General features: G+C 41.2%; 1 protein-coding gene across 2 annotated transcripts in view; it reads left to right on the forward strand.

Moving 5' to 3' along the window:
* Positions 1–3,466: 3,466 nt before the first annotated feature.
* The window catches only part of GEMIN8 (gem nuclear organelle associated protein 8), a 28,775-nt gene continuing 9,196 nt past the window's right edge, over positions 3,467–23,045 (forward strand). Inside the window, exons 1-4 of one of the 2 annotated variants that reach the window (XM_068425276.1) lie at positions 3,467–3,557; positions 4,413–4,464; positions 8,115–8,151; positions 10,898–11,324. In XM_068425276.1, the coding sequence (XP_068281377.1) occupies positions 8,149–8,151; positions 10,898–11,324 (430 nt within the window). In that variant the 5' untranslated portion in view covers positions 3,467–3,557; positions 4,413–4,464; positions 8,115–8,148. Of the gene's footprint in view, positions 3,558–3,749; positions 3,825–4,412; positions 4,465–8,114; positions 8,152–10,897; positions 11,325–23,045 lie in introns of those variants that run through there. The other variant, XM_068425277.1, reaches the window with a different exon arrangement.

Below are 23,045 nucleotides of genomic sequence, written 5' to 3' on the forward strand. Positions count from 1 at the left end.
TCTAGATCCAGTTTACATTTTTTATGTTTCATGGGTGTAGAAGAAAAGGATTTACAAATCAAGAATTAACGTGAGACCTTCACTACTGTTGGGTTGTGTGAGGGACCACATAAGGGAGGTTGCATTTAAAAGCAAACCTTTTTTGCCAAGCTACAACTTCTCCTCTGATAAAAGGTAGACTTTGAATATGTGAAAGATCTACACGGGCTTCCAAGGAAAACACAGCACTTACAGCAACAGATATTTTGTGAAGTGAAAGATTCAGAAGTGATCCAGTGACAGTGATCAGGTGAAACAAGAGGAAAGAAACTAGCCTTCAGCAGGCAGAGAGTACTGATCTCACTGTTCACAAAATGCATATAATCAGAGGTTTATTTAATGTGATATTCATGTTGGTCCCATAAGATAGGTAACTTTTATGTGCTTCCACACAGACAGTAATTGTACAATCACAAATATGCATAAGTAAGGTGGGCAGAAGGGAACAAGTAGGAAGCAGCGAATGGAGAGAATGTACATGTCATAACAAGTAATACTACTCAAAAAAATCATCTTTTAAACTGAAATATTACAAAACTAAGAACAGAACAATCACATTTTCAAAGTCTACACAGCAGCATCAGTAATGCATTACTTGAAGTCTTTGCTTGAGATTGATAACCCTAATAAAACCGCCACACATGCCATACCTTTGTGCAGTTTGCCTTGATGCCTTTCTCCCATACAAAATACAGCAGTTCAGCAGTAACGCATGCCTTAATTTTAATATATATGTAACATAAGAATCACTTCATTGAGTCCGACCAAAGGTCTATCCAGCCCATTACACTGTCTCTGAGAGTGGCCAATGTTAAGAGTCCTCAGGAACGAACAGGGAAAGCATACAATACCTCTTTCTTAGCACACGGGGACTTTCTAAGCCAGAACTGTATCTTGATGACTAATAGATATTCCTTATATGATTTGCTTAATATCTTTTTTTAACCTACTGACTCTCTGAGTTAACCTAGATGTTCTGCTGTCTGCAACTTTCAGCCATCAGTTTGCCATGTGCAAAAGCAAGCACCAACACATGAGCATAAAGCAACCCAGATCTGTCTGTGGAAATACGCAGATCAGACAGGAGCAAGCAAAGTTGCCAAAGTCTTTGAGTGCATTGGGTGCTCATGAGGAAAAGTAGGCTGGCAATTGCATAACACACCTCTTCTGCCTTGAAGACAGAGAGGCTGCCTATGAATTTCTTAGCCACACACAGGGAAATGGCAACACACTTGGGCCATGAATAGGACCACAGTCAAAGGCCACTGTAGTATCCAGACCCTTCAGCTCTACACAGATGCCTGACTCCCATAGGAAACCACACAGTGACAGAGTAGCTGGAAGAAAAGTGTACCTAGATATTGGAGAAGCTGCTAGCGTTTTAAGAGGGGTGATGTACTGCTCTTAGCACGGTGAGAATGTTCATGCTGAGAATGTTCTTATAAACTCTTGCATGTTTTACTGCAGGGCCATCATTGCCAGACCACCTCCCCAAGCACTCCTGCCATATTTGTGCTAAAAGTGCTGCAGCAAAGAAGTGTAAACTTCTTCCAATTTGAGATTTAATACTTATGAGAGCAAATAAAGCAATGTCCAATTTTGTCAATAATTTAATCATCTGAAGAGACCAGACACAATGGCATTATCCAAATGCTGTTGAGGAAAAAATGTCCACCTCAGTGTGATGACCAGCAACTGTAGTGCCATGCAGCATGGTGGGAAGGTGAGTCAAATTCAGTATGTACATACGAATTGGTTTAGATCTATCCACTACAAGTATCATTAATTGGACAATTCACAGTGATAGGTATGCGAACTGGTCCACTGTTGCTGTTTCAGGAGCCATAAACAGAATCAGAATGATCTTGGGAAGGAAAAATAAACCAGGTAAAAGATACAACAGCAGAAAAATGGGATTGGTTCTCATCTTCACATATTGTGCCTCATTTCTGCCTGTTCTGATTTAAACATTCAAAAGATTTGGCTAGTAAGTAATGGTTGGTTTGTTTGGTTTTTTTTTTTTCTTGCATCCGTATTCACTGTAGAGAAACTTGGGAGAAGCTCCTATGCTAGCACGTTGAGAAGTGCATTAGAGGATTTTTCTCACCTAAAGTGTTTGTAGAGCAGGTGACAAAACAGAGAAATTGAGCAGCAGCAGATCTGCAGGGCCAGAGAGTATTTTCCCAAGAGTTCTGAAAGGAATGCAAAATTGAATCGACCCTGAATTATCCTTCAACTCAAGTATCAACAAGTTGCATCAGTGCAAGTTCTCAGTACAAGAGCACAAGGTAGCTAACTTGATGACATTAGTAAAATGCATTCCTAAAAACATTTGAAGATCTTATGAACTATTAAATATGATGCCCATACCAGGCAAATTAGTAAAAATTATTTCAAAGAATAACTTCAGCAGACATATGGGAGATAAATGTAGAAATTTGCTGTATGAAGGAGACTCAATACGTGTAGTTTTTAAGGTGAAATCACATTTCACAATGGAGTTTTTTTAATCCAAGCAGGTAACAAAGGGAAATTGTCTCAATATGGTCTGCTGGGATTTTCAGCAGGCGAGCAGCTAGGGCAGTGAGCTCACCTGGAGAACTGAAAAATGGGAATAAAATGGGAGTTTCTTGTACTGGAAGTATTGGTTAAAAGCCAGGGAAGTAGAGAGAAGAAATAACCATTAGCTCTGACGGTGGGAGAGGCGCTCTGGGGGAGCCCTCCCTGCCAGGATGGGTGGCGGGGTGCTGCGCATCCCATCCAGAGAAGGGCATGGACAGTGGGGCGGCACGGCCTGGTGAGGGTACTGTGCCGTTCAGTACGGTGAAGCTGATGGTTTTACCGACCACGAAGAAACACAGAACAACATTACAGCACCAGATAACAGGAGGCAAATTTAACATATATAGATGTAAAATGCTACACAGGGAAAAAAGCACTCCCTGCTCCGCCAGCTGTGACAGGCCCCGTAGGGGCTGCTCACACTAAGTCCGATGAAAATACTACATCAGTAGTGGTACAGAACCAGAACAGAAAGCTTAGAAATTAATTGGGGAAAAAAATAATAACCAAAGTATCCCAGCGCCACTCAGCACAGCACACCCAGGCTCTGAGTAACGACTCAGCTCGCTGAGTACTTGTCTCTCCGGTACGCGCTGTGGCACCGGAGGAGGTACCGAGGGGGCAGACGGGACGGCAGGAGTTCGCACCACCGTCTCTGTGAGGGGCAGGTGGCTACACGGGGCCGCCCCCTCCCCAGAGGAGACGGTCGCGGTGTCAAGGGCCCGGGGCCGCCCTCGGGAAGCCGGACCCCCGCCGACACCTCCCCGCAGCCCCACAAGATGGCGCCGCGGGACCGGGGAGGGGCCGGCGGAAGCGGCGGGGGGAAGCTCCGCTCGTCGCGCCGCGCCGCGTTGCGCTGCAGCCGTCCTTTCCGGAAGGGAGGGAGGAAGCACCGGTGGCGGCTCCGCTCGGCTCCCCTTGGCTCCCTTTGACCACCGGAGCCCCAGGCTTCCCGGGTGGGTGCGGGGACGGCGGTGCCCCTGCGCAGGCTGCGGCCCAGGCCTCCCGCCTGGCTGGGCCGCGGCGGGACGGCTGAGGGAGGGGTAGGCGGGGCGAGCGGTGGCGCGAGCGGGAAGGCGCAGAGCTCGGGAGGGAGTTTTGCTTTCCGAGCCCGGGCGCCTGGCGGGGTCGGAGAGGTGGTGGTTATGGCCCGCAGATCGGCTGTGCGGGCTCGGGGTTTTCCCCTTTCCCTTCCACTGCAAAATGTCGGCCTCCGGCCTGGGGTGGGGGTGCGGGAGCTCAGGGTCTGGGGGTCCTCCGTGTGCTGGGGGTTGGGGCCGGGATGAGCCTGGGCTTAAGGGCTTGTTTTCCTGCTAGCCCTTAGGTTTAATTGTTTGCCCTATTTGGCAGAGGCGAGAGCCGCTCGTCGGTTTTGTGATCCTTAAAGTCACTGACCAGAGTCTGGGCACGGCGTCTCTGAGACCAGGAAATGAATTTTGCTTTCAAAAGCAATAGTGTAGAAGTTTGATCCTCTTCCTCGTTTATGACTAAATTGATAAGCCATATATGAAACATAAGCTAACTGGAGCTATTAATAATTGTACAGCTTTTAGCATTTCACTTTTGACCTCTGATTTTTGGCCCAAATAGCTTTTGGGTTTGTGTCCTGGATCACAGAGAAGAAAGACCCTCTTTTGGGAGCAGCAGAGGATTACACTGTCTCAGGCTCTGCTCAGGTGACAAGAGCCATAATACGTACGCTAAAGTTTGATCTGCATGCTTTTTTCTCAGGTCTGGTGGTTAAATGTGGATTGTCCCTGCAATGAACATATTTTTTTCTCGCATGTAATTTGTTTCCCTTCCATTCACAGGAATTACCACTATTGGCATAAGGACTTTGGTGTGAAGACATCATAGTGATAGGTAGGTCTTCATAGCTCAACTGATTCTTCTGTTGGGATAACAACCAGCCGTGACTGTATCCTAAGGGCCAGACAGGTCTTGTGTTTACAGCCATTCACAAACAAGAATGCAGTGTAGAGTGTTAGGAATTTTTACCTTTTTTGTTGTTTAAGGGAAATACTTGTACTGTCAACTGTCTCGGCAATCACAGGCTTAAATTTCTGCGAGACCGTAACTAGGGCACTTTTGTATTAAAGCTAACATCATACACCAGCAATGCACAGTACTAATCTGAAGCACAGAGTGGCAAAACACTTTTCAAACATTTCCCTCTTCTGGTGGTAATTCTGCACCAAGAGTAAGCACTAGAAGTATAAAATGAAATAGGTGTTTGTGGGAAGATGCACACTGTTGATGTAGTTACATGGCATGCTTTTCTTACTGAACTCTTCAGATATTTTTGAAGAGTGTGTAGTAGGGTGAGTTCAAAATACACAGCGCAAACTGATGTTTAACACCTTAAACTGTGAAACTTACTGCCGTGGGATGTCATGGAAACACTTAGTATTCATAGGTTCAGAGAAATTACACATTCTGGCTTTAAATGCCAAAACCAGTTTGGAGCTGAAAAAATCTGAACAGCCGCTTGCTGAAATCGGGAGAAACGTACCTGCAAAAGTAATTCCTGTATGTGTGCTCTAGTGTTAAATTTTACTGAGCGTCTCTTACTATCCATTACCAGAAACTGGATACTGAGTCAGGGACAGCTCTGGCCTGACTGAAGAAGGCACTTGTAACAGGCTAAAGGACCAGGGACAAAAGCAGCAGTGGGCACAGTGTGTGGTCAGCTGTCTGTTGTTTTGGATGTTTCTGATTTAAACAGAGTTTGCTTTTTCAGGAAAGCTTTATATAAATGTTTTTTGTTGAAATCTGCTGAATTTATTGAAATTTCACCTTCCTTTAATAACATATTTTTACCTTAACACTGTACACCAGGTTAATTAATCTCGTGCTCATTGGTGTTCTGAATAAAGTCAAGCCCTCCTTGATCCCACATTAGTAGGTCTTTCTGAGCTGTACCTGTTGCCTCCAGTATGGCAGCTGTGTGGCAGCCACATTAGCAGCCTGTGTCCAACACACCACTATGCAGGGCTTTGCTCCCAGAGTGTGAATTACGTTATCAAGTTATAAAAAACATATTTTGTGGTTGTGTCTCACAATATGACAGACATTGTCTCACCTTCTTTTGACTCCAGTGGAATTAAATGCTGTCGTTGCTTTGATCGCATTTATTTATTTTCATTAATACTTGCCTCAAGTTGGTAAGGAGACAGGCATGTTTTGATTAAAGGGAGTACATCCATATTTATCAGTGGGGAAATCTTTTAAAACTGAGAAAAGGAAGTAATAACATTTATCAAAAAATAACTTTTCCATCATTAATCGTCAGCATAGGCAAACAAATCTCTTCCTCAATTGTAAATTCTACATTTGCTTCCATATTTTATTTTTTAAAGTATAAATTGTAGAAGTAGAGTTATCACATTTATTTTCTGCTGCTTGTCATGATTCATATTTTATGTAGTCTGTTTCGGAAGAGTAATTCAGCTGAAAATAAAACAAACTGTTTAATTTAGTATCACGACTTGCAACGTTGTTCTCTGCTTTATATTTGTAGTCTAATGTTTCATAAATAATTTATGAAAATAATTAAAGTTTCTGTTTGGCAAAACAGGTTTTTCATATTTGGTAAACTAATATAGTTGGATCATTTTGCCAGGGTTCTTCCCCTCCTTCCCCTTCAGAGAGCATATGTACATGTTTATTAATAATAAAGTCTCAGACTTCACCACTTACTGCTTTAAAAAGTGTATTAATTAAGCTCTGAACCTGTTTTCTGTTTATGCTGAAGCTAGATCAAAGAATCTTTTGTAATGTAGGAATTAGAGTGAACATGAAAATGAAATACACATACTTTTTCTGAAGTGGAAAATGGAAGAATTGGCTACCATGGACTTAGGTTTTTAAATATAGGAAAAAGATACTATGGCAACCTTGACGGTATCCAGATGTATATGGGAAAGGACACAAAGTACATGTGTACGTCATGAGAGTGGAGATAAAAGTTTTGAAGCGGGCTAGCATGGGAAATGAGATGTTTGAAATGAACAAAGAGGGATAGCCCAGGAGTCTTTTATATATGTGTGGGTTTCGAGTGTTACAAGTCACTGCAGTGTTTTACAGTGACTTGAGCGCTGGGCTTTCTTCTTCCTCCAAGCAGGCAGGAGAGAATACAGTGAATTCACACACTTTGGTTGCCTAATGCCTGATCGTGCAATCCTTGGCTCGCATGACTCGTCCCGTTGATTGCAATGGGACTGCTCATGTACGTAGGGCTTCTTGTAGATGGGTTGGTGTGACCAAGGGTTTATGGGCTTGAGCTTGGTGTGGCCTTTGCAAAGGACAATAATTTGCCTTTGTGGTAGCTGCATGATTTGCATTTTCTTTGAACATGGCCCATCCCCATTGTCCTTTCACGCAATACGGCTTGTCTTAAAGGTAAAAAGTTGCTGTTTAATCAGTATTGTTAAATATGAGGCAGAACACAACGGTGTATGTACTCTATTCGTATGCATTTTGAAAAATCCTAGTTTTATGCTGGTATAAATCTACAACAGTTGTAAGTGCTGACTTGGCTATATTCCAGTGTTGCTGGGAATAGCATTTGACCGTGTCTTAGCGGTAGCAATGGTAGTTCAGTGTACTAAGTTTCTGTTACCTTTCACTACCACTCGCCTAACATAAAGCTCAAGTTGAGGCTGGGAGCATTAGGAGAAATATGTGGATGAAGCAGCTAATGTCTCAGTGTAATAAAATAATTGTCAGGTTGGGAGGAGATTGAGAATATTTCTCAGTGATGCATACTGGTAAATCAGACTGAAAATGATGGCAATTATAAATCCTGCCTGGTGGTTATAGATATCTTGTTCTCCCTCTCTCCCTCACTTTTTCCCCTCCCCCCCTCCAGTTGCCTCTCTTCCTTTTGCCTTTTCCTCACGTTTAAAAAATGTGATTGCAACCTGAATTGGCTTGTGTTTTCTTTATGGGAGGCAGGATCAGATGTCTGAAAAAAAAAAAAAAAAGAAATAAAGTGAAAGACGGGATTGTATGTGGTTACAAGTGCACCATAGGTTTAAACAGAAACCTTACTACTTGAACGGAGTAAAGATGGGTTTAATCATTTTATGGTAACTGCTTCTTTTATAGATGTCCCTGTAGTGAGAAAAAGGGAGAATAGTGTGTTTCATTTAAGTTTAGGATTTTTGTTTGGCATTAATTTGGAAACTAATGGTTGTAGAAGCATAAAGTGTGGGAGAAAATAGAAAAGAAAATCGTAATGGGGAAAAAAAATGTTCAGTCCCAGCATTTTAGGCTGCTTTGTGTAGAAGGCTCCCTTTTAACCTTCTTATTGTAGTGGGGAATTTTAAGAAATGGGACTTTTACTGATGCTGGTCAGAAACTACCAATAAGAGACTTCAACTAGCCACAAGAAGGGATCTTTAATAGCTGTAGGCCATAGTACTCAAGTTTACCAAAAAGATATTCAGTGCTTGTGACCATCTTAATACATATATTTTTATGAATTAAAAAGCTACTGCTTTCTTTTCTAGTTCACCTTGATCACCAGAACAAACTCCACAAGAGATGGTAAGCGGTCTTTATGGGTTTCTATGTGATAAATTAGTCACATTTTATATACAAAATGCATATAAACACTTTTATTGAACTGTCAGTGCAGACGTGTAAAAATTATATGTGAAAGTAGCTAAATTGCTTTGAAAATAGAATTCAGATTGCAACAGTGGGTGATTTGTTTACTCCTGGGAAGACTCCAGAGACATGACAGGAAAATAACAGAGGACTCTGATCATTTTTGCCTTAGATTTATAGCTTTTGTTTCCTTGAGGAAATCTCTTATTTCCATTTATTCCACAGCTGGAAAAGCACAGACATAGAACTAAGCTAGACTTTGAAGTGTTCCTTTCCCTTTTCCACCCCAATGTAAAACGTTACTGTAATTTCTTTTTTAACAGATGTATTTTTAAAATTCAAATGTAAAAGGGGTGTTCAAGGGTCACTTTCAACAAAAAAGCTGCAAAAAGTAGTTGGACAGGCACCAGCATCACAGTTCTCTCTACATGAACTGGCTTTTTGTCTTCCTTTCCCCTAAATTAACAACTAGAGCTAGTCAGCTAGACAAATCAGCCAGCTGGATTCCAGAGCTTTCAGTAAAGTCATCAAGGCCCTTTTTAGAAACATTTTAGAAGATAATTTTTGAACTTTAAAAGAATATGTTGTCTTCTTTGGAAATACATTGAAGTAGGAGATACTTGCTTTTGTCAAGCTTCACGGTACTTCAAAACTGGATTTTTAAGTAGTGGAAAAAATAGACAATGTTCTAAAAGTAACCTGTGAATGTATCAGATTTGACAACAGGACGTTCTCATCTGGCTGCTGAAAGATGAGGAGTCAGTGTGACATTCTTAAGCAAAGCAAGAACAGTAAATAAAACATTGTTCATCCTAGCTTTTAGGTGGTTGGATGATTAAGAATAAAGAAATTCCATATGGAAAGCAGATGCTTTTCTTGCACCCACTCATCTTAGGAATAAATCTTCTGAAATGCATGGTCCTGTAGCGTGCAATGTTAGACCAAGAGGAGAATCAGAACGAAGTTTCAGCTCCACAGGTTGTTACTTCTCAGGAAAAATAATTTGTCTGGACTTTTAAATCATGTAGCTGAGCCCCACAGCCCTTCACAAATAGGGTGCAATTTTTGATTGGAAATTCTTCAAGAATGCAAGTTTGTTGTAGAGGGTTTTCTCTATGGACTCTATTAGCCGGAGGTATTTTGCTTTGGAGAGCACTTACCAATGACCTTTAAAAGACATAGCATTTCTAGATCTCTTATGGGATAATGGGCTCAGTTTTGCAGAAAGAAATGAATCATGAGAGCTTCAATTATTATTCCAAACTCTCTAGCATTTACATTATTGGCTGAGAACCAGAAAGTGAAAACAAATGTAAGTAAATGAAATTAACCTCTTTTGATATTGTTAGCATTAAATTGAAAGTATTTCTTAAGTTTGTTTTTTTCTGTTTCGTTTTGGGATTTTTTTTTTTTTTCCAGAGAATCATTCTTTTAAGGCTATGGAGTGGTGCCAGCACAGATCAAGAAAACATGCTTAAAGAAAGATTTTTGTCTTGTATGCCCCTTTTTTTAAAAAAAAAAAACAAACTAATAAAGGACTGTAAATGGCACATTCATATCTGAAAACCTCGGCTAATCTTGCTCTAGTTTTGAGCGTTTGCCAAAACATGGCTTAATTAAAATCCTTCCAATTTAAAGTCCAGGCATTCCATTTTGGCCCAGATAAAAGATTTTCTATGTAAATTAAGATTATGGGGGGGGAGAAAAAAACATTTGCTATTTATTTTACTTGTTCTAGGCTCTAGTTTACTTTATGGCCTTCTTTTAAGATCCTCTATTATCCCTTCTTTTTGAGAGTAGGATGAGGAGGGAGATGAAGTGGCCTGTAGGAGGGAGGCTTAAGGCTAGAGGGACTGTGGGGCTTTGTAGTTGCTGGTGAAATCTGAACAGTGTGAAACTGTTTTTTCAGGAAAACTAAGATTAGCTGGAAGACAGGAGAAGGTGTGTTACAGTATGTTTCGTTCTATAGAACTATTTTTCCATGTATTTTATCAGTGGTACTTTATTACCACTTTTCGTGTGTTGGTTGCTGATGAGCACAAAAGGGAGATTTACTGACAGCTTGCACTTGGCTAAATACAGTCTTGTTTTTGATCGAGGCCATGATGGATATATGAACTTGGCTGAATTGCCATTTGACCTTTTCTGAGAAACTTATTTTGGCAGGCAGATGGAGGAAATATGTTACTGGATAAAATGAATGCCTTTGTTTAATATGGAGGAATTTTAATCTCTTGTGTTTTCTGTCTGTGGATTTGGAAATCAGGTATAGTTTTTAATACATACACCTTGGAATGATTCGGTTCTCACAACTCACACGAGTGGCTAAGGAAATGTGCAATATATCCACACAGCGTGTGCCCTAAAAGAACTGATTCCCGCTGTAGTAGCACGAACAATTGGAAAATACCTTCTGAACACTACAACTTCTCTATTGATAATTCTTCTCTGGTAGTTGTGTTGATGCAAAAACAAACTCTTGTAAGAGTAATGAAGTATTGCACTGTGTTAATACCTGTTGTCTTTCAGATCTATGTGGTTTATCATAGGGGAAGGTTGACTAATGATTAAAAGGCAAACTGCGCTTGCATTTACAGTGTTTCTCCCCTCAATTATCGTTTGTTTTCTCTCTCTCTTTTTTTTTTTTTGTGTTCTTTCCCCCTCCCCCATGTTTTGGCTACAGGAAGGCACTGAGCCATGGTATTCTCAGCAAGTGTACGCAGGATACTGGAAGCACTATGACTTAGCCATGCGCTGGATGCGTAGACACCAGAAAGCCTACAGGAAAGCCATGGAGTCCTTTTATCACCTACCGTGGCATACTTCTGCAGCCTCTCCAAGTAGCCGCTACTCAGATTGGGATGGGAACGATCTCCCACATACCCAAAACTATTCTTCCAGCTATAGCCCACACAGCAGAGCTCCATACCGTGGGGGAGCTCAGCAGTACACAGATGCCCACCAAGGGAGGGAGGATGCTGACAGGGACTCCGAAATGGAGGAGGACTCTGAGTCTGAAGGGGAGATAGAATATGACTTGAGTAACATGGAGATCACAGAGGAGCTTCGCCAGTTTTTTGCACAGACAGAGAGGCACCGGGAAGAACTGCGTAAGTCCACGCTTGTTCTGTGTTTTCTGGTACTTGGTGGCCATAACATCGAGTGATGGATGGCTTCAGCATTACAGATTTTGTAAGAATTCACAAAAATAGGCACTGCACGTGAGCAAGCCAAACAGAAAGAAGCAGGCAAAACTGGTGGGTGTACTTATGTACCATTCATTAGAAATAAGTTTCAGAATATCTTTGAAGGTTTTCTGTTAAGAGAAAGAGAAAATTATGACTGCAAAGAGGAGAATAACACATTTCTCCAGTAGATAATAATTCATCTTCAGTGCTGAAGGAGAAACTCCAGAATTTTTATGGTTAAATCTGGTTAACATGCTATATGTCTGAGAGGGGAACCCAGAGGAAGTGCTTTACTACATCACTGGACCCTAGAGTAAGCCTCAATGTATTTTATAACATGGAGCAGCCATTTTGTTTGTTATTCTTTGGCTAACCCAACAGTAAAATTCCATGGCCTTTTTCTTCTCCCCCTGCATCCCTAGGGTACTCTTCATTTTGTACTATACCACAAGTTTCTCTTTGTTTTGCATCTTGGTCTGGACTCAAGTCCTTAAGCACAGAATATAAGACAAAGACTTAAGATTTTTCTTGAGTTTTGATCCTCAGAGGTATTGGTCATCTTTGTTTCTGTGAAATCCTTAAAAGAAATAAAAGATTATGCTGTACTTTATTGACATTTTACTGCATATACAAATGTTGCAGGCAAATTTATTATCTGTTTTAAGGAAGCAGCATTATGAAAATAACTTTTCCATGACTCCAATAGGAAATAGCCAGAATGAATGTTTAATAGAGCTTTCTATGAAGGAGGGAAATGTTCTAAAAATGCACAATAAAGGCAGTGATTGGGAGGGAGACATAAAAATTGTGTTATTTTAAGGTCATTGATCAGAGGGTATCTGGTGAGCTGAAACACCTCAGCTTAACTTCACACTTCCCATCAGTATGATGCACAGTTGCTCTAATTAGCAGAGGAATGTGAGTAAAGGAGCTCAGTGTAGTGCCTGACAGCATCCCTTTCTCATCGTGCTTTTGCAGAATCAGCTTGGTGTTCTCTGTTGAAACAATCCTTTGATGAGGTACAGGATGCTTTAAGATGCTCGGCTGCTTCTGGAAATGCAGTACATTTTCTTTGGATTTATTTTGTCTTTATGGTTAGTGGTGTTTAAAGGTGTGCGAGTGATTTAGGTGGTATCCTGGAAATTGGAAAATCTGGGCTTAGAGACATTCTTTGTCACAAATATCCTATATGACCTTGGTATAGCTATTTAATCTCTTCCTGACCCCTCAGTGGCAGCTCTTGCTAAAAATATGAGTTGATTCTTTATGATGAGCAGGTGAATTGGGAAGAGGTTTGTGACTCAGAATACAGATTTTACTTTTGTTTCTTCCACCACAGCAGTACTTGGAGCCTTTTGGAATAATTAGGTCTCTGCTGTGTGCCATGTACTAGCATAGTTCTGAGTAAGTGTAACTCCATTCACTTCAGTGGCACTATTCTAGATCTTCATGCAAATTTAAGCAGAATCTGGTCTTTAGCTAGTGCATGCCTCAGTTTCTTTAATAGTCTCCCTGATAAAGTGAGGATGATGATAATAATAATAATCTGTAATTCCTCAAAGCATGAAAAAGTAACCAAGTACTTGATTTAATTAAGATTTAAAAGTGCTACAGAACTATTGAGTGAACAGTGCTATCTAAATGCTAATTTTGTGAGTGATTAAAAATACAGTATGATCTTGTTCAGAAGTAATTTTTTCTTGTGTGGTGGGGGAAAAGGAAAATAGAATAAAATTTTAATTCTGTTGAAGTTTCTCAAAAAAAAAAAAAGAAACCTCAGGTGGAGGAGGGGAAAGTCATTGTTTCCTGATGGTGTGGAAAAGAGCTGGTATGGAGAGCATGTTGAAGGCAGTACCGCTCTACTTTAGGAGGTAGTGTTATTAATTTTCTTGGATGTTGTTTCTGAACAAAATGAAATTTAGGGATTCATTAAGTTGCGATCCATAATGACACTATCATGTTATATCTTTCATACTGTGCTGAACAATGATTGGCGTTCTGTATCGATGCTCAAGAAGATGGAGATGATGCATCCACAAAACAAACCCACGATTACTTAAGTATTTCCTCTCAGATGCCTTTTCCTTTTAATCCTAAACTGTATGTCCTGGGCTGCCCCCCACCTTAGGAGCAGATTTGTAAAGAAACTTGGGCACTATAAAGCTCAATAATGCCTGAAATTTAGGCATCCATCTCTGGAAGAGACATTTATAATGTTGAGATAAGAGTTTTAAATTTTCTCTAAACTGAATGAGAATGTTTGGGCATGTCAAAGGGGAATATCAATAGTGACCCTGATGATCTGTTGAAGTGTAAGACAGCTGTTAGGGAACAGTAAGGGGTAGGCTGTGTCTCATGTTTTCTTTTTCTGGCATGAAAAGGGGGCTCCAGGTGGAGTTCACAGCCTTTGACCCCTGCACCTTGATATGCACTTGGGAGCAGACACCTGGCTTGCTCTTCTTTGAAAATGAGTGCTGTGCCAGAGTTTGATATATGTTTACTGTCAACTTGCTGAAGTGTGAGGCACATGGGAAAAGAAGAGCAACAGGACAAATACAAAGGAGAATTTGGAACATAGGGAAGGGGATATTGGTACAGAGGATGGAGGTCTGAATTATCTTTGTGAAGGATGACTTCCATTAGTCTGGTGTTTTTCCAGCCCTGCAAAATTAGGAAACACTACGCAGCCTTAACGCAGCTATTTTGGACATGCATAATGAGGGTCTTGATTGACGAAGTAAGATATAGCTGGTTCCCACACATGATCTATGTCTCATCAACGTGTAGAAGGATAATCAAATGAACTAAAACAAATCCAAGCTGATGACAGTCTCTTCACTTCTAATGCCTGCTCTAGAGTCTCCTGGAGGTAAATGTGATCACAGACATCAGAAGCTAAGACCTTGCAAACTTTAACTGTGTAAGACTTAAGTACGCCTGAGATGTAGGTGGGAAAGGCTTTTGTGTCTGCATGGTGAAATGCAGCTATTAATGCTAATTGCAAAGAGAAAAGTTTTAAAGGTAAGAAAGCCATCATGTCAGACTAGACAGAGAAGAAAACTTCAGGTTTGTTTCATTTTTTTGGTAACTACCACAGACTTGAAGAATGAGCAGATTCCTAACTTCTGGAGCGATTTTTTTGTTTTGTTTTGTTTTCACAGGGGGCATTTGCAGTGATTGGCTGACTTGCACAGTAAAGCCTTTGAAACTGGCAAACTTTGAGCCTTACTGCATGATTTAACACTTCGCCAGTGTTATAGTTGTTCAGAAACAACGTCTTTTAAAACAACCTCTTTTTTTTTGTCTTTGAATTCATGTCAAATTCTTACTAGTTTTTATATTGATTTCATGTGTTGCAGTCAAGTTATGAGTTCCTGGAATGCCCCGAAATAATTGTGAGTAGAGTTTTGCTGAGGCTGTATGAACTCAGACATATTAATGCACTACAAACTTATCTTGTATTCTAGATATACTGTGCATATGGTTAAAATCCCTTACGGACAGTTTTAATTTCTTTCCTCTTCAGTTGTTTCTTCATATTCAATCATAATTATTTAGTGATTCTATTTTTTAGGGGGTTTTGTTGTCAGATTAGTCTGTTGTTTTGGTTCTTCATGTAACTGGTGATCCTAATATACTGTGCTTCTTGGGGATGTTTTTAGTTGCATTTAAAAGTTTTCCCTCTGGCTGTTGAAAAGCATGAAGTTATTTTTCTGGGTTACCATACCTGTCAGACCTAGGTGGTGTACTGAATTCTCCAAGCATCCTAGATGTAAAGGACAGAACACAGTTGCCTTTTTATCTTTGCAAAAATTAATAGGACAAAAACTAAGAAAGGAAGATTCACAAGCCTAACAATTCAGTAAATTGGCTAAGTGCACATATTTACTACACTATTAAATTCAGCCTTTGAAACATGTAGTTTGTCCTGATGCAGTTTTTCTTTGTTCCCTTTTTACATGTAGGAGAAAATGACTATTGTAACTGAATGAATATAGCATTGCAAGTACATTGAGAACCATTCTGTAGCAGTCAACAGGCAATGAGACAGTGTCCTCTATTGAAAAGCAAAGGAAAGTACCATCATGTCAGTTCATTACCGAAGGATAATAGTCTGTCAAGTGTTAATGCTATGATTAGTTTTTTTCCATTAAAGCCTTTGTTTGTATTTCCTACACATACCCTCCAGCTTTTCCCAAAATAATGTTGTGTCAACTTAAAATTTTCATGCCAGATGGAAACCCTTTAAAAAAATTGAAAGGAAATGGTGAATGAAGATGTTTGTTTCAAATCTGCGATTTGTAGGGTTTTTCCCCTTGGGTTTCTTTTTCTCTGAAAGATGATGGTTACCATTGCCTCTTCCATGAAGAGGGAATAATGGAATTTTCCATGTTTTGAAGTGTGTTTGAATAGTACCAGATCCGTGAAGCTTTTGGTTTTGTTTAGGGCCTATGTGCTTCTTTGGAAAATAGACTTTGATGCAAATTTTTTGCCACCATATTTTCGTTCTTTCCTTTGCTTTTGGTAAGTGCTTCTCCCTGTGCTTTGTCTGTCTTTTTCTCCATCAGACTGTAGTTCAAACTTACTCGTAGTCACCAGGATCTTTTTTGTTTCTTCTTCCCTATCCTAAACTGTCAAAGCAGTCTGGATGGTGATTTTATAAACATCTGCTCAACTTCCGTGGCTTTGTCAGCCTTGTCACATGAACTTTTACCACTAACTTTAGAAGCTGAAGCTTCTGAGAAATGCCTGTGAAATAAGAGTGCTCTCTGCAATATGTATGGGTGCTTGAGAGACATTTTGAAGCACCTTTTTTTGTGAACTGGAGGAGAAATGTGAAAGGCTCCCCTTTTGTACCACATCTCTCCTCTTGATGGTTGAACCTTTTATCCTGTAGCAGCAGAATCTTCTCAAGTGCACACACTGTGTCCAATGTAGAGTCTGTGTTATTTGGTATTGGAAGCCAACAGCTGAGAAAATGCCTCCTTGCTAGGGAAATAAGGAAAAGCGCCACAATTTTCACCAGCTTATATTGAAAACTAATCTGTATTTGCAAAAATAGACCCCAACTGGAGTACTGCGTTCAGCTCTGGGGCCCCCAACATAAGAAGGACATGGAGCTGTTGGAGCAAGTCCAGAGGAGGGCCACGAAGATGATCAGAGGGCTGGAGCACCTCTCCTGTGAAGACAGGCTGAGAGAGTTAGGGCTGTTGAGCCTGGAGAAGAGAGGGCTCCGGGGAGACCTTCTAGCAGCCTTCCAGTACCTGAAGGGGGCCTACAAGAAAGCTGGAGAGGGGCTTTTTACAAAGGCATGTAGTGACAGGACGAGGGGGAACGGTTTTAAACTGCAAGAGGGTAGATTTAGATTAGATATTAGGAAGAAATTCTTTCCTGTGTGGGTGTTGAGACACTGGAACAGGTTGCCCAGAGAAGCTGTGGCTGCCCCCTCCCTGGCAGTGTTTAAGGCCAGGTTGGATGGGGCTTTGAGCAACCTGGTCTAGTGGAAGGTGTCCCTGCCTGTGGCAGGAGGGTTGGAACTAGATGATCTTTAAGGTCCCTACCAACCCAAACCATTCTGGGATTCTATGATTCTATGATTCTAATTGCCTTTAGAGAGCAACAGTTGGGCACAGTTTTCTATCCTTTACATAAAAGACAAGGTTATCTTTGTACTAAGAGTATCAATTTGGGAACACGGCCATTCGTAGAGTATGTGATAGTCATGAAAATGTCCTTGGACCTCATACTTGAGACAGAATTCAAGCTTAGAGGAATGTATAGCTTTTCTATGTGGAACATTGTCTTTCCTATCAATCCAATGCATTTTGCAACGAATGGACGTTATGCTGTACAGGTGTACTTGCTGCTACAGGAATTAATGGAAGAGAGATACTAGAAAGCTTGAGGTGCTGCTGAGGAAACTGTGCTTTCTGTATCACTGGACCAGATACAGTCAGAAGTGGATATCCTCTGCTGCATGCTCAGGAGAGTTGTATGAGGGTTAATATGTATATATAACTGGAAATTATATGTGAATTCTTTCTTATTTGTTGTGTGCCTCAGGTTGAGACTCTGACAGTGTTGGCAACCCCTGAAAATACGCAAATTCAAGGCCAGGCTTCTTGTTTTGCTGCTAAGGGATGCCCCAGGTTTCAGCTCCTAGGTGGCATCTGAGGATACTGTGGACCACACTCTCATGCATGCAGCTTGTACAGTTTGGCGGAGCTTGGGCACGGAATGCTGCTGCCTTGTCTGACAGTGGCTGTACTGGGCTCAGTTCTTCCTAAGCATGCTGTGGAGTACTGGTATTTGAGTTACAGCAGTTTTATAGCTAGGAGCATGGGAAAAGAAGCTTGTGTGGTTCAGTATAATTGTAGTGTATGCCAAGATGTCAAACGCTTCTATTTCCTCTTATGTTTGATGGAGATGAAGAATGCTGTCTTAATATGAAAATATGTATTAAACTTTGGAAGCCTGTGTTTGAAATTGTCACCTTTTGTCTGTCTAATGTGTTCCTGTTATTATAGTGGAGAAAATACATGCCTCAAGTGGCTTGTGGAGAGGTTCAATTTATTCATATTTATAAGGGATTTTGAGTACCTCAGCAGGAGGTAAGCAAAAGCCTCAAGTGGCAGAAGAATGAACCATATGATCTGAGAGTTGTTCATTCCAGACCTTTTGCTTAACAGTTAAGTTAGGTGTCATCCCTGTGACCAAAAGGCATCCTGTTGATGTCATCTTTGCTGAACAAATACAGGATTTGAGCTATCCTTTCTCCCAGAGAGCTGTTATCCCTAAGTTATTCATGAGTCAGAAGTCTGGTAATCTCGTATTGTTACTGCTCTTAGTAAATCAGTGGTGTGGTAAAATTCCTTCTGACTGGACTTGTCTTGGGGATACGAGAATAAGATGTGCAGGACAGAGACACATCATTGCCCCTCTCAGCTGCCCTGTCCCTCACCATCCATGTGCTAGATCTGCTTTTGATAGCTGTTTCTTGATAGTTGCTGGTCTCAGAAGGATCCCATGGAAACAGGTCAGTAGCTTGCTGTGATGGATTAGCTATTGGAACTTTCTCTTTACAAAGAAAATATATGTGGTAATTCAGTTTTAGGTCAGATAAGCGGAGTGTTAGTTCCTGTTTTGTGTCTGTGCAGCTTCCTAGGCTTGAGGGCGTTGCTGTGATGTACCTGGGCTCTGCAAAGCTTTGGCAAAGAGCTGCCAGGCAGAGCCCAGGGCTGAGAGGCCACATGTGGAACAAGGAATCATTCCGTGGTCGTCTTGTAAAAGCAAAAATAGCTTTCAGAAGGCTGTTATGGAAGATTTCTTCATGTGGGAATGGTTTGGTGTGGGAAGACGCAGACCCTACTTACACTCAGAACTGGTGCTGGTAATTTTTTGAAGGCACGTCTGCCTGCTTGCTTATGCCATTAGTATCTGCAGCTGCTCTGAGTGGCTCCCCTCGTCTTCTCTTCATTCTTTGTCCCTGCAGGGGAGCCTGTGAAAGCAGCTGCAGCTGCTGTGGAAAAGAGCAGGTGAGACCATGCTGACAGACACAGCTCTAGGGAAAAGTGGCATAAAAGCTGCTCTGTGCTAATCCCTCATCTCGAGCAGTTTGTCTTCACAGTTCATGCACGTTTCCATTTCCTTTAAAATTCCTGGATTACCGGTTCCATCTAGGCACCACATGCAGCATTTCTGGATCTCTAAATGATTTTACTTGGGAGAGAGCTCTGACTCAGTTCTGTGACGATAAATCTGAATTCATCTGCCTGTAGCGTGATACTCTCAGCCTTGTAAGTGGACAGTGACAGTATGAATTAAGCGTTTTCTAACACAACCTTTTGTGTACCTACTTGGGGGAACTGTTGCTGGAGCAAGAATATTTAAAGTTTCAGGGTGTACAGCACTGGAGTGATTGAGAAAAGCATTGTCAAGGACCAAAGTGGAAATGGATGTAATGATATTGTGTGCTTTCTATGCTCTTTATCTACAAAATCTGCTCAGAATCTACAACAGAGCATGGCAGCAAAATATCTCGAGCGTTACACATTTTAGTTCTCTCTATTGTAAAGCAAACCTCTTCTACAGATTTGCTTGAAGACACATAATTTACCCGTGCTAATTTTAATGGGGTGTTGTTAATGCCAAGACTTCAGAGACACCATTTGCTTTTCAGCATCTCTCACTGTGCCTCAGTTTTATCAGAAGCATCCAGATGGAATTCACGTCCATTACCATTAGGGAAATGCGGGTGCTGTGGAGGCAGAAATTGAGAGTTCAGAGACTTCCATCTGCCCAGGTCTTCTCAAAACTCATTTCCTCGCATGCTCAAAATCAAGTGAGAGAGACAGAGGCTGTTAGGCTACCCATCTCAGACTTGGGTGGCCTTTACAGACTTCCATCATGACCTTGAACATGCCATTTGGGACTAAAACCACAAAAGCTTTGAACATAGGTGGAATTTAGAAACAGATCTCCGAAATAGTATTTATCTTCCAACCATGCCTTCCAGGAAAAAAGGAACTAGTCATTTATACCCAAAGGATGATGCATCTTAAACCCCAAGGTGCAAGGGAACATTGTCACTCTTGTTTTTTCCAGCAGCTGGGTTGGGCATCTCTGCCACCTTGTGATGTGATCTGCTGTGAAGCCCATTCCAAGGAATCTAAAGCACCTCCTGCTCTAGGAATTTGTGTCCATTTTCTTTTTATTTGGACCTATCATACAGGGGTGATAGCACTTCCCTGTCTCTCAGGAAAATAGAGAAGTTTGATATGACAACACACCGAGAAACAGTTGTGCTGCAGGCATATGAAGTACTCAGTACAGATTAATCCAGCTGTTTGTTAGTGTTACAATTGTTATTGGTCTCCAAAGTACCCAAACGTGGTTGTCTGGATATCAGAGCTTCCCCCTGATATTTTCAAAGCCATATGTCTGAGTTGTCAGAACACTGCTCTGCAGTACACTGAAATCATAGAGGCAATGTAAAATGGAGAATAAATCTTAAATGGATATTTGTACTGAAATTAGGTTTGTACTGAAATAAATAACATGGGTGTCGTACTATTGATTCTTATTGTTCACATTTGGCTGGATAAGGTTCTCCTGGGTTTAATTGCATTTGTAGTTGCTGGAGTGGTGGTTGTTGCTCTAAGTCAGTTCTGTGTTCACAGAACTTGGAGAAACTTTGCCAAGGAATGTAGGTCTCCAAAGAGCATGCTGAGCCTCAATTTTAACATGGTTGTTCGAATACTAAGAAGCCAGTGCTGCTGTTCTCTCAGCCTGCACAAGCCTTGCGGAGCACCCTCAGTTCTAGGAGATCTGCAATTTCTGATGTGGTTGCTAAGCAGAAAGAAGGGTTGGAAGACTTGCTTTAAAATTCATCAGTTGTTGTTTTGGGATTTTTGGCCACTGGTGTGGTGGGAAGGAGGCTGAAAAATTGTAGAAGAGTCCAGACTATGGAGACTGCATCATGTGTGACACGTTGGTGGAGGAGGTGTTGAGGTGGTAGATAGCAGAGCATCTGGCTGGCTTTGGAGGAGTGCAGGAAGAACTATCTGCCTTTTTCCGATCTCTCCATTTCTCAGTAGGTAAAGCTCATGATGTATACTTATTTACATTCCCTGGTTTTGTGTTCTTCCCTTGGTGTTAGTTACCGACCTTTGTAGTGAACAGGCTGTCAGGCTAGATGGGCTTTTAGTCTGATGGTTCTCCTCATGTAAAGTCTTCTCTTCATCAAGTCACTTAAACACTTCCTTCACATGTGAATTGCACAACTGAAGTGACAGGGGGGAGACATGGAGCTCCCACTTGCTAAGAAGTACAACCTAACTTTCTGAAGGGCAGGATGCCAGCTGCCTTTTTGAAAGGAGACAGTGCTCAGACTTCTACTCTAGCAGCCTACTCTGGAATTATTTCTAGTGTCAAACATTTCCCTTTTACGGAAGGTACGATAGACGCACATCTGCAGGTTTTCTCTGGCATATTTTTCTGGTGCTTTTTGTTGTGTTTTTAATACTGGGCATAGCAATTATCCTCATGTATTTAAGTATATTTCATTTAATTTACTAGAATGCTGAAACGAGCACTGAGAAACTCAGAAGGTCAGAGGTAAACTAAGTTTCCAAAGCTATACCTCAGCCCTATCTTTCACAAGTTGTGATATATTTCGCTGATTGCTTTAGTTTGACCCTCTTTCCAGATGGCTCTTTCAAAATTATTGGTCAGGCAGCATACTGTAGTTTACTAACAGCATGGAAAAAATGCATATTTACTATCTGAAATAAATTTTATCTGGATCAGAGATTGTTATTTAATTCTGCATGTCTGTAATAATACTAACTTATGGACCTGCCAGTTAACTGAAAGGTCAGTTTATAGACTGAGTATGCTTCCTTTCAGAAAATCAACGACATGGTTACAGGTTGCTCTCAAAAATTTTTTTCAAATATTTTTTATAAAGTTGCAGATTTCCCTGCATATATTGCTGAGTTGCTTTCTCATTTCATACAATAAAACAAAGTTGAATTCTGCAGTGTAGTCAGTGGCTCGAGGCAAGAAAGGAGTTTCAATGTGAAGTTCGAATGTGCGAGTTTGATTTAGAAGACTGGTACAGGCTACTTCCTTTTTTTTTTTTTGTCTGAAAGCACCAAACTTTCAGTATTATTGAGCTGTCTAGCACTCTGTACCTCATGGAATGCTTTCTTCCAAGTGCATGTGCTTAATTTCTATTCAGGGCACATGTAAAAAGTGATTGTGAAACTCATGTTTCTTCAATGTGCTGGTTTGCTTTTAAAGCCGCACTTTTAAATTTGAACATTGCCTTGTTCAGTCTCCTCTGTGCCACATATGTATGTGTATATATGGATACAGTTATATATAGATTTCATTAATCCTTCTGTTTACTCTAGCACTGGTGTCTTTGTCTGGCGTCAGCATTGTTGTTGTCAACGACAGATTGGAGTTGTTTTGGGGGATGGGAGCGCAGAGTCAGCTGGTCTGTATTTAATCTTATTGCTGCAGACTTGATCCTTACTAGAGGCAGCTGCCAGTGCCTGATCCTGTACTAATTTCTAAGCAGTGGTCAGTCAGCAACTTCCTGGCTGTTTAATTCTGTCAGATGGCACAAGTGTACAGTCTGGACACCTTGGTGTCTCTGGTGTGATACAGACCCCTGGTGTTTTCTATCCTAGATGCACGTATACCTGATGATGAATTACATCTAGAGCATTCAGATTTCTAGAGCACGCTTTCATTTGAGGTTCCACTGGGCTAGCTGGTTGCTGCATGTTTATGGGGTGGCATTGAGTACTGTGTGCAGTTCTGGGCCCCCCAGTTCAAGAAAGACAAGGAACTACTGGAGAGGGTCCAGCGGAGGGCTACAAAGACGATCAGAGGACTGGAGCATCTCCCTTACGAGGAGAGGCTGAGGGAGCTGGGTCTATTTAGTCTGGGGAAGAGAAGACTTGAGAGGAGATCTTATCAAAGCTTATAAATACCTTAGGGGTGGGCGTCAAGGGGATGGGGCCAGACTCTTCTCAGTGGTGCCCAGTGACAGAACAAGGGGCAACGGGCACAAACTGAAACATGGGAAGTTCCGTCTCAATCTGAGGAAAAACTTCTTTACTTTGAGGGTGA

Source organism: Nyctibius grandis, chromosome 2 (assembly GCF_013368605.1).
Source record: "Nyctibius grandis isolate bNycGra1 chromosome 2, bNycGra1.pri, whole genome shotgun sequence".
Lineage (NCBI taxonomy): Eukaryota > Metazoa > Chordata > Aves > Nyctibiiformes > Nyctibiidae > Nyctibius > Nyctibius grandis.